General features: G+C 42.8%; 1 protein-coding gene across 1 annotated transcript in view; it reads right to left on the reverse strand.

Annotated features, from left to right (window-relative positions):
• PAPPA2 (pappalysin 2) overlaps positions 1 to 12511 on the reverse strand; it is a 210180-nt gene that overhangs the window by 101560 nt on the left and 96109 nt on the right. The window contains exons 8-11 of the mRNA XM_006907902.1: positions 10756 to 10884; positions 7194 to 7285; positions 3280 to 3473; positions 1264 to 1410 (exon numbers count right to left, since the gene is read on the reverse strand). Coding sequence (XP_006907964.1) covers positions 1264 to 1410; positions 3280 to 3473; positions 7194 to 7285; positions 10756 to 10884 — 562 coding nt within the window. The remainder of the gene's footprint in view (positions 1 to 1263; positions 1411 to 3279; positions 3474 to 7193; positions 7286 to 10755; positions 10885 to 12511) is intronic.

Raw genomic sequence — 12511 nt, forward strand, 5'->3', positions numbered from 1 at the left:
TATACTGTGGTAGGTGAAAATTTCTTAAAACAATACACGAAAAGCTCTAACCACAAAGAAAAGAAGGATAAATTGCACTTCAGTAGAATTTAGAACTTCTGTTCAGCTAAAGATACCATCAAGAACGACAAAAAAAGTAAGCCGAAGAGCATTGGAAAATATTAAAAAAATACAGAGTGAAGAAAGATTTACATTCAAAAAATCATAAAGAAATCATATAAATTGAAAAGAAAATGACAGATAACCCAAGAGAAAAATTAGACAAAAGATTTGAATACGCTTTTCAGGAAAAATAAAGGGGGATACATCAATGGCCAGTGTCTCTCAATCTCATTAGTCGACATGTAAATGCAAATTGAAACCACAGGGAGATACCTTCATATACCCGACAGAATGGCTAAAATTAAGACATAAAATACCAAGGGCTAGTGAAAATGTGAAGAAACGGGAATAGTCATAAGCCTCTGGTGGGAGTAGAAATGAATGCAATTACTGTGGAAAATTATTTGGGATCATCTACCAAAGCTGGTCATCTGCCTACTTATGATCTAGTAGCTCCAAATAAGCCCAACTGTTTCTACACATTCACTAAAAGAAAGGGACAGAAATGTTTATGGCAGAACAACCTGTAATATGATAACAGAAAAAAAACTGGAAATCATCCACATGTTCATCTATGTGGATAAGTAAATCGCGGTGTACCATGTAGGGGAATGCTACGTGGCAATGAAAATGAGCACTTCTGCTCGGCAGAGCAGTAGGAACGCTGAGTGAGAAAGGATCTGACCCAAGAAGTACATACTGTGAAATTTTTCACAGAGTTCAAAACCAGACGAAAGTAATCTACGGAGCTAGAAAGAAAAATAGTAAACACCTCTGTGGTGTAACAACTGAGAAGAATGAGAGCCTTTTGGGGGCCGATGCCCTATTTCTTGATCTGGGTGGTGGTTAGAGAATGTTCCCCTTTGCAAAAATTCGTTCATCTGTGCATTTCTGACATTGGCACTGCCCTGTGTGTTACACTTTGATAAACTGATTACTTATAAAGAAGTACAAATTTCAAAAAGAGGTGAAGATAGATTCAAAACATAAAACCTTCAAGATAACAAAAGGAAATTCCCCGACAAACCAGTCCAGTGCATGGTTTGTGAGCTCAAACGCACACACATTCACACACACACACACACACACGCACGTACGCACGGACACAGACACCTGCACCATCTATCCGCAGCCTTTCCAAAAGCCATTTGGGCCACTTACTTTGAGCCAAACCTCATCGTCTCTCTCCAGGCTACCTTCTCGCTGCTCACTCCCTTCACCCCGAGGTCCATTTCCACTGGTGACACAGGGAAACCAGCCAGCGAGGGGACGCTGCTCTGGTAAATCTGGATGGTACGATGTGCAAATCTGAAATGCAATTTCAACTAAAAATTAAATGCGGTGGGTGAGAGATAAGGACCGGAAATGAAACTCTGCAGCTCAAGACCAAAGTTTCCCTCTCTTTCTGAGCACCCACTGATTACATTATCGGCAGGAAATTGGGAGTAGGTCTCGATGATCTCTGTCAGCCTCCAGGTATAACTGCCTGGGTAGAAAACCACACATGGCAGAGCTCAGCCCGCCGGCGACCAAGGGATCTTGCCCAAAGACTAGTCCTGGCACATTTCAGGCCATTCCCCCTAGGACGCCACGGAAGTCTGCCCAGGACAGTGGCCAGAGCCTTGCCTCGCAGGGCCCACTGTCCCCAGGAGGGAGGCTACTGAGTCAGCGGGCCACTGAGCATTCAGATGGGTAAAGGAGCCAGGGAAGCGAAACTCTTGAAATTTCTCCCACTTCACTTCAGGAAGACAGACAGGCTAGACTAAGAACCACTCTGGAGAGCCGTCGCTAACGCAGGATCTCCCAACTTTCCTGGCTCCCTGACATTGGGCACCAGAACCCCTGTGAAAAATGCCAGAACTTGGCTGAAGGAGCGTCGCAGACATGGCTAGTTGTCTACCCGTGCGCATTTTCCCATTACATTCTTATTAACAAACTCCAGTTTTGTTCACAGAGACAGCATATCCAGCTATACATGCTCATCTCTTCGGGGTCCCTTACAACTGAGGGCGATGAAGTAACCTGGATCTGACCAATGAGATATCGGTGGAAGTCTACAGTGCTGACCTCCAGAAAAGATACCATTTTCCCCATAAAAAGAGGAAGACTCAACTAGCACACCCCCTATATCCCTTTGACCTTCCCCCTTCTTCCTGCTCGAAACCCTGACGCCATGCCCAAAGGAGCAGCAGTCACGTTCACGTGCAGGAGGAAGAAAGTCACAAGCCAAGGGTGTAAAGAACTGGAATCTGGAAGACACCTAGGTCCTTGATGAGTTCCTGGACTATGGCACCAACCTGGGCCAGTCCCTCAACCCTGGAATGTGTCCTCGAGGCTAAAATCCAATGACAAAATACCTAGACAGCCAAATCTCACTTCTGTTGAAAGGACTGTATTGCCTATTGTCATGATGAATGGGAGAGTTTTTTGGGCAGTAGCCGTAGCTGGAATAGCACCCAGCAGCCAAAGCAATCTGCTTTTCAGTATTCAACTACAATTCATAGATGTCGGTCCTCAGGGGATCTCTTATTTAGACAGATATCCTAGGAAACTTGTGTACCTAAGGATTTGTTTTTAGTACTTACTCTAGGATTTTTTCAGTAATTAGAATTCTTTAAATCAAATTATACTTCGATCTTCTTATATTTTAAATTCCATTTGCTCTGTGTAGTACACCATTGAGTTTAATATAAAAGGCATGACTATACCCATTTTACATATGAGAAAATTGGGGCCCACAGAGGGTAAGTGACTTGTCAAACCTCACTCAGTAATAACAATAGTAATACTGGCGAATCCAATAGTATATAACCCAAGCATTCTGACTCTTTACTGCTTCTGCTTCTTCTTTTAGAATAAATGATCTCAAATACAAATCCGAACTGTAATTTCTGATATGTGTACTTCTTAGGTTAATTTTCAGATGCTTTTATATACCTTGAAGTGAGCTATTGCATAGGCAAAGGGTCCTAGATGAAAACCGGAGAGTTATGTGGACAGAGGGTGGAGGATGAGATTTAATTGCTAGTCTAGAAGCTTTTCTCTTAACATTATCTTATTCTGAGTTCAGGACTAAATTTGATGTCAGTCAGGAGAAAAATGTAAATTCCCATTAAGCATCTGGGGGAGTCAATTCACAATTTTGCTCCGACTTGACTCTATTCTGGCCTAACTTACCATGGAATGAGGTTCTCCTGTTACCACGGAAACGGGACACTTGTTTTTGTCTTCATGGGAGGAGGAAGCGTGGGTGGCCCACTGATCCAGGTATCCATCAGGAGTATAGAGACCGCAGTCTATAAGGCTGGCTTCCTTCTCAAAAGGCTCACATATCCCGTCTCCCTCATATATATAACACAGGCTTGGCTCCCCTGCCAAGAAATATCGTATAACATTCGAAAGAGTTTTTATATATGTCATGTAAAAATAATTACATTTTCCTCCAGCCCACGAAAGAGAATCTTATAATTGACAGTCGAACGCCCACACAAACATGCAGACAACACACACACACACACGCGCGTGCACACCCCTAAAGAATAATTCTTTTCTATTGGAAAAGTGGTAGAATCCACCTATACAATAAAAGTATAGAAAGGGGTGGGATTGGAGGTTGGAAAGACAGGGAGGAAAAATGTGGCTGTGGGCTGGATGTAGAAAGGAACTTTAAGGAATAGCTGAGCAAGATCCTTTGGGGAAGCCGGGGATGTAAGAAAAGCGGATAAAAGAAGAAAAGGAATTTAAATAAATGGTGCGACGTGTTAGGTACTTGGATCCCCTTCACGGTTTGTGAAATGTCCCATGTGGGGGGTCGGCCTGCAATCGCTTTTTGCTGCTGGATTGTCTCTTCCACTAGCCTGCCTCTGCTCGCACGTGGACGACGGGGGCTCGGGTTTCTGAGGATCGCGGCGTATGATTTAGTCTTGCAGCAACCATGGGAGGTACGTATTTTTTGTTTGTTTCATAAATAGGAAACCTGAGTCTCAGTGATTCTAAGGGACTTGTCAAAGATCCCCGTGATTCATAAGTCACAGAGCTTGGATTTGAGCCAGGCTCCTGGAGCGTGGGTGCGGGGGGCTCTCCACTGCTCACACTGCCTCAGGCTGAGGCAGGACCTTCTTCAAGAGCAAATAGGTGAGAAATAAAGGCTTATGACAAAGTATCGTGTTACAAATCAAGCTTTTAATCTCTGAACAAGCTCCATCCTTGTGCATAGAACCCTAAGTGAGGAGTACTTAGCTAGAGATGTGCAAACTACTTCCAATGTAGAAAGCCGTGATGCAGTTATTAGGCCATTTATTAAGTTCTACTGAATTTTCTACTAAAATGTGGGACAGATTAATATTAGCAGCACAATTCCTTCCCATTTCTACTTAAAATAATTGGACATGAAAATAAGATCAAGATTCAAAATAAATCACATAGGTACGCATTCAGTAACAGCATTGCTAAAACGCCCCATTACTATCCCAATCTTGTTGTTTTCAACACTTCATAGCAATGCCACAGGGCTATTCCAATAATTTTCAGCGGCTCATCAACAGGGATTTACTAATTATCTTCCTCAATAATTTTTTCAAGTCTAAGACCTTACTGTGGTAAATTAATCTCACTTGCCAGGAATAAGCCGCTGTTCTGAAGACTTGGTTCTATTCTAAATCTATCTGGGGCTTTAAATGCCTACATTTCATCAAACCTATGGCCTACCCAACCCACTCCCCAGCCCACTCCCCAGCCCACTCCCCAAAGCCAATACATGTATATTTGGAATGACTTCCCCATAATGATTCTCTCTCTCTCTCTCTCTCTCTCCCTCCTTCTCCTCCCTCCCTCAATCTCTAGGAGAGAGACATGTAATGCGTATTTATATACATAAATACGTATATATTATACGTATACATTTTATATGTATATATACATATATGTATATCTGAATACACATATATATTTTACAACATGTAATTTGTAATGTACATATTATTTATAACATATATATTTGTTTCATTTTTCTATTTATTACCCAATAACTGTTTCTTCTTGCTCTTTCTCTATTTCTTTTTTACTAAGTACTTAAAATTTTGCCTCTGTTTTTTCAAATCCATCTAAATCATAACTGGCACTTTAAAAACACATTTCACAGTGGTTCCTTCAAACCTAATCTTTGGAGAAATAATGAAATAGAACTTTATGCTTAGCATACCATAAATGTATTACTCACTGAAACAGATGTCTAACTGTGGAATAGATCATTTTTAACTTTGCTTTATAAAATTTAGGTCTAGTCTTACTAGAGCTAGAGGCTAAGAAAATATGAGCTAACCTGAATGGGATCAGATGTGATAGAAACCAAGTGAGGTCTGCTCTCAAGTTAAATGAGATGTGACTTGCGCTGGAGAAGGCACGGTGTTTGGAGAATTGTGTGTGTGTGCATGTGCGTGCGCGCGCGCGCGCGCGTGTGTGTGTGTGTGTTCAATATGAGTCCCCACTGTGTGCTATAAACAGAAATGATGCAAACAGAGGTGGGATTAAGAAATAGTTGGTAGAGAAGAGAGGAGGTCCTCGGGTCAGCGTATTCTGCACATCCAGGCCACATGTGGAGTATTGAATTCCTTTCTGGGCACCGACCACGTGAAGCATGCAAGCTTAAGGTAAATAGGAAAGGGTCTGGAAACCTAATCACATGCGAGGATGTTTGGATTGGAAAGCAGAATAATGAGGAGGCATTTCAAGTATCTGAATGGTAGTCAAATAAAACAGGGGAAAAAATATCCTCTGTAGATTCAGAGCAAGGAAAAAGCACTCGATTAAGCATCAGGACAGCTGAGTTCCAGGACCGGCTCGGCAGAGACCTCAGTGTATGCCTGCGGATGAGTCGCTAAGATTCTCTGAGCCTCAGTTTCCAAACCAGAAGGGAGAGATGAGTTTTATAACAGATAAAGCCATTTTTAAACAGAATCATCTGTTTCAAGGTGCACTCTTCACTGCTAGAAGTATGTGAGCAGAAGCCAGGGGCCCATCTCTCGGGAAGTGGAGGAAGGGATTTCTAGAATGGAGGGAAGCTGGACTTCAGTCACCACAACGCTGTATGCGGGAAGGGATCGGGGTGTCTGTTAGACTTGTGGTCCATGGTGGGCAGTGAATATTTTTTGTTGGAGAGATAGATGGGTGGGTGGGTGGATGGATGGATGGATGGATGGAAGGAAGGAAGGAAGATCACTAAGAGTTTATGGCTTTATGATTCTGCTCTAGAGAACAGGGATACTAGTGTGTTCTGCACAGTATTTAACACCTTAATAAATTTTGCATAATTATACCGTACCCTGCTTTATCTTGAGGTTTAGAGACATTAAAATATTTTTAAATGCACTGCTGTTTAAAATAATTTTGATGAGTGGTTATGTTGTAGATAATTATTGCAATGGTATGCAGATGGGAATGGAAAAATAATCGACATCTGAGAAGCCTGCTGATGGCTTTAACCAGAATCAGGAGAAGTGTTCAGACAGCCTCCTTGAGCGGCAAGAGTCTAGAGTCAATGCCACCTAGCTCTAATTTCCAGTGATTCCACAAGATTAAGAAGTGTTATGACCTTCTGTCACCCTTCATGATTTTATCCATCAAACACAGTACTCCTTTTGGCTTAGAATGATCCCTTACCCTAACTTTTACATAGAGTCTGTATGATTGTGTTACTTAGTTGATATTTTGATATTAGACATGAAGACCCGGGAGAAATCCTTGGCAAAATTAATCTAGGTGGCAGTCTAGCCCAGTGGTTTAACCTGTAGATTCTACAGCTGTACTTCCTTGGTTCAAATCCTGACATTACCACTTCTAGCTGTGTAAGAGAAAGCAAGATATCTTAGGTCTTCGTGCCTCAGTTTAGTCTCCTCATACTTACAGTAGGGATCAAATGAGATAATATATGTGAAGCAATTAGTATGTGGCACACAAGAGACACATCAAATGTTACTGTTATTATTATTATTATCGCCAAGCTATGTTACAGAATATCAAGAACTCACAAAATTAAGACCTGAAGCCACCTCCAAAACCAGGACGTAAGCCTCGGCAGGTGCTCCTAGACTCACCTACACACTTGAAGCCTTCCTCCAGTTCACACGCCCTTGAGCAGCCATCTCCACTCAACAGATCACCGTCATCACACTCTTCTCCCAAGCTCCTGGAAGGTAAAAATATACATGCTTATACACGCACACACATAAAATGATTTTTCTTTTTCAGTGACCATCATTTTAAATTCTTTAAATTTCCTATGATATATTAAAAAGTGCAAGCTGCAGAAAAGTAGTAGATGTTTTCACAGGGAAAAAATTAGGTATGTAGACATTTAAAGAAGATACAAATTAAGCAATGATTTTCGATTGGTGTTTCCGGTAGGTTGAGGGAATTACCAAAATTCAAATAGCTCATGGCTCAGAAATGTCGAGAAGATTCACGAGGGTCCTGACAGTGTTTCTGGTAAGTGGTCTTCAACTAGAAAAGGCCCTGTCGGCTCTATTATGAATGAAATCTGAGATGCAGTGAATTAGGTGAAGAGAAACAAAACCTGCTTATCTGTGTGTGGTTTTGTCTTCTGTTCATTTTTATCTGACATTTCTTTGTGTTCACTGTTTTGATCAATCTAGATGCAGTTGTCATCGAGGTCAAGATTCTGTAGAAGGGAAATCTGTCTGGATACTAAGACTGGGCAGTCAGCCAACTGCTGTCTTCTCTCAGTCCAAGGCAAGGCTGAGGCTCAGGTCCCTGTCCTTACTCCCCACCACTACTACCACCTGGTGGCTGATAACATGTATTGCAGGGAAGAAACATACCGGAGAAGAAAAGTTTCATGTTTGTTTTGAACCTCAAATGCTGATAAAACCAATGACTAAATTTGGATTGAGGGGCAGGAGCGGGGAGAGGGAGAGTTAGTTTAGAGTGAGGAGTACACAAAGCATATTATGGGAACAAAATAAGAAAGCTGGACTTTGAAAGAACCAAGATTTGGCCATTGTAAAATGGCTTGAGATTTACCATTTTTTCTCCTTGACTTTTCACTATGTCCAAATGGGCACACATTTAACTCAGCAGCTGAAGGGTTTTGGAAGGCTAAAGTGTTTTCAGCCTCCGGGCATCATCAACAGCTCTAACCATTGTTTAAAGTATACCTCCTCAAGGGGATGGAGTAAAGATCAAAGAATTAAATATGGGACTGCTTTAAAATGAATTAAAAGCATCCTATAGGAGAAAGAATAAGAGATATAAAAATAACATAACCGAAGAAATTATGAAAACTTCAGATTCATTTTCATCTTGAAGATAATCTAAACAATTAATATAAGCATATTGGGTATCATCTCAGGCACTATTACCCAATAGAAATATGAGACCCATATTACATATAATTTTTAATTTTCTAGAAATCACATTAAAAAGCAAAAAGAAACAGGTGAAATTAATTTTAACAATATATTTCATTTAACTCAATATATCCGAGATATCATTTCAATATGTAATCAGTACAGAAAAATTATTAATGACATGTTATTCTTTCTTTGAATGCTGTCTTTAAAACCTGATGTGCATTTCTCACAAAAAATTTTGATTGAAACATGATCTGTATTTAGATTTCTTAGAATCCATGGTTAGAAAAGTAGATTCTACCTACCCAAATTATTTCAGATACACTTAAAGGTTTTCTGGTAACTGGATCAAGTTTTGGTTTTGAAATTAAACTTAAATTACTGAAAATAAAATAAAATTCGGTTTCTTAGTTGCACTCGCCACATTCCGAAGGCTCAACAGGCACCACGCGGAGTCGGTGGCTCCCCGCTGGGCAGCAGAGACTGAGATAATGAACTTGTACCCCAACACCGCTCGCAATTTCAGGGCCCTCCGTGGTTTTCGTTTTGATATTTTATTGATAAGTGGTACCCAAAGTGACAACCTTTAGCTTTTAATAAAAAATTCTTAAAACTAGAGTCTGAGGATGACTTCTTTGGGGATCTGCGATGCCCTTAGAATGAATCAACACATTGCTCAAGTTTTAAACAGTGGATTAAATCATTTGGATGGCTCCTTCTTGTTTTATGTGTAATGGGGAGCCTCTGGCTGAGGGAAAGCTGCAATTCAGAGAAATCTTCCCTTTGGATGGCAGAACTAACTATGACTCTTTACAGAGAGGGAATACAGGCAGATGCTTAAAGGAATATTTTGATAAGAAACTTTGTAAGGCCCAATAGCCAAGCTGCCTCAGGTGAAGCTGTTTCAAGGCACAGGAGAGAATGTGCAATATCAAGTTACAGAGAGGGCCCTTCACTGCTTTGGCCCAGACTTCCAGGCATATGTGGCATCCTGGGACCTCAAGTGGTTACCATCAGAAAACAGCTGTAGGAGATGCCATGACATAGGGAAAAGTTTTATTTAAGGAGGATTCTGCCTGGGTTGCAGTGGGGACCAAACCCCCCATACGTCTTACCTGGTAGGTAGCAGACTTAAAAAGAGGGGCCAGAACAGAGAAAATAACAACAGCCAGTCTTAGTCTGTGTACACAGGAGGCTTCCCCAGGGAAAAATCTGACTGAGATGGAAGAAGGAAGGTAGCAGGCTGAGACCGAATGAGACAGAAGTCGGCAGCAAACTGGCAAGGTCTGGGTATTCGAGTAAGCCCGTCCTCTCCATATATTATCAAAGCCTGGGAACGTTCGGTGTTTACACCTCTGTGAAAAGGAGCAGGCTTACACCGAAGCTCAAGGATCTGAGAAGATTGAGAAGATGAACAGTGTCGAGTGATTGCTCGATGATGGGACGGGATGCGAAGAAAGGCTATAGACGTGCTTCCTATCAGGGCTTCAAGATACAATATATTTTCACCTGGTCTAGGAAATTAAAAAGAGGCCGCCATCTCAGCATGCAGAATCTAAGACAGATCACAGCGAGTGGGCTTCCAGGCTCCTACACCCAGGGAGCTTTATGTAGGTGACAAGTTAAAGGAGCATTCAGGACAGGTTAACGCAGGGTGACTGCTGGGACACAGGAGTTTTCTGCGCCAAATGTGGAAGAGTCCCAGGCAGATCAGAAGGAATTAGTCCCCTAGGCTGATATCGCAAATGGGCAACAGAACGAGGAACACGCCTGTTGAGAAGCCAGGGGAAGGATTCCATCTTTACCTCGGTGATTTTATAGAACGGTTGGAAATTACATTGCCATTGGTCTTCCAGGGTCCAACGAGCGAGTGAAGCTCAGAAAGCTGACCTTCGTCAGTTAGCAGCGTAGGACAGGCCACTGACCCAAAAGATATCCTCACCTCCTCCCGTAGCATTATTCGACGAGTAACTTTCTCCCCCGTGAATTCCTTCACTGAACCGCAGCTGTTCTCTGAAAGCTTAATAGGGCCCCCCACAGAATCAGCCCCGATATCTCAGCTCTGGGGTGAGATCTAAACAAAAGTGGGTCCCTCCTTCACTATGAAGGGATGTGAGTGACATCTCAAGACCACGACCAGGTAGACCCCAGATTTTGTTACTAGTAGAATCACGGTGCCCTGCTCTCTACATCTCCAAACAAGTCGAACTGAAACTCGAGGCTGGCCCGCCTGGTCAGAGCAGGGGAGGGGGCCTGGCTCCCGCCTCCCCACGCACACGGTACTCACCTTGCCACCTTCCCATCTCCACAGTAAGGAGCTCCGTGGACGTGGCTCAGAGGAGGCGACGCTTCTCCCAGTTCTGCTCCTGCTACAGCTTGAACTTGGTACTGATACATCTGCCCAGGCCTGACCTCCCTGTGGAAACCAGAGGGCCGTGACCACCACATCCAGGAAGTGAGGCACGCCCCAGGTCCTTTGCACATGGTGTGCAGGAGTTTAAAAGTAATATTGTGGGGAACGTAAATGTTAAACAGGTACCACCACGTTATCTGACACCAAGTTTGGGGCACGCGGTCCTACTGCAGAATGTTTGAAACCATACTTGTTTCTGTATTCCCGATAGTGAACGTGTGATAAATGTTCACTGAAGCCGCACTGAGCTAACTAACAGTCCTCCACAATCTAGGAGGGCGGTGTTTCACGTGTATCTTAACCACGTTAAAAAAAAAAAAAAATCACCAACTATTGAAAAACTAGTGTATTTTGAAAATAAATGGAAGACGAAGCTTCAGAGTTTGAGCTCGTCAAGGCCCTTCCTGAGTCTGTGGATCAGTTTCTTTGTCTCTCAAGAGAATTTGTGTCTGGAGGAGAATTTGTGTCAGGAGGGGTGGGGGGAAGCAACTCTCATCTAGAAGCAGGTGAGAACACCCTGCATCACCATCTTGGAGATGCAAGAAATTCCACAATTAGAAATGTCTTAAATTACTGCCTGCCTCTAAACCTGTCAAAACACATGTATGTGAGGAATGGAGTTTCATGAGGACACCGGAAAAGGAAGGAGCCTACCAGACTCTCTGGGGTCCCAGTGCACCAATCAGCTGCGGAGTGTGAAAGACAGAACATTTCAGAGGGAAGGAGGCTGATGGGTTCAAAAACAAATTCTGCCCTCATCTGCATTTTGTCCAACATCTGTCCTAACTGGAAAAGTACCGCCCAAGTCAAGGTCAGATGGGAGTGACTGAGGAGGACGGGCTCTCGCAGGGCTGTTGAGACTGCCGCGAATGGCCACCATACATCTCCCGCCAAGACCCCCTCCTCTTTACCAGGCTCTTCAACTTGACCGCAAAGCCACGTGCCCTTGCTTAACGCTGCCACCATCGAGCAGGAAATGCCACGGGGTTTCAAACACTCCCTTCTGAACTCCTGTGCTGGCTTTTAGTTATTTTAATAGGAAAGACACCCAAATAGTAAAGGTTTTTCCATTTCTAAATTAGCTTTCTTTAGAGAAGCAATCTCCTCATGAGAGTGCCAGATATTTCAAAAGCAAAACCGATTTCATCTCCTAATCGATTCGGACGGCTTCCCTTCCCAGGGTGGCTTCTGTCGGGGCTGCTCACCCAGGCATGCATAAAAGCGTGACACCTTTCCACACGGGCTGGACGAAAGGATGGGAAGGGAACGTGGGCATGTGTTTGCGCTTCTTGGGGACACACTCGGCAGCAGGCAGGCCAAGCTTCAACGACCTGAGTTTGTAAAAGGCAGTCTGCTGGCAAGGAAAGGAAACCTAAATAGACTCAGTCAAAACATTGGATTTTAATCCTGAGACAGCCACTAACTAGCTCTGTTCAACCAAAGTAAAGTGAAGCTTAGTTTCTCATCGATAGAATGGGATGTTATTGACCTTAAAGATTGTGTGTGTGCGCGGATGTCAAGTCAGATAATGGATATCATTTTAATGGCTTTATTAGAGAAGCTCAAAAATAATACTAGTCATAACCACTAGTCTATAGTCCATGTCCGTGAGCCTCTGTTTGTTTGTCCT

This window comes from Pteropus alecto, unplaced genomic scaffold, assembly GCF_000325575.1.
Source record: "Pteropus alecto unplaced genomic scaffold, ASM32557v1 scaffold101, whole genome shotgun sequence".
In the NCBI taxonomy this organism is placed as follows: domain Eukaryota; kingdom Metazoa; phylum Chordata; class Mammalia; order Chiroptera; family Pteropodidae; genus Pteropus; species Pteropus alecto.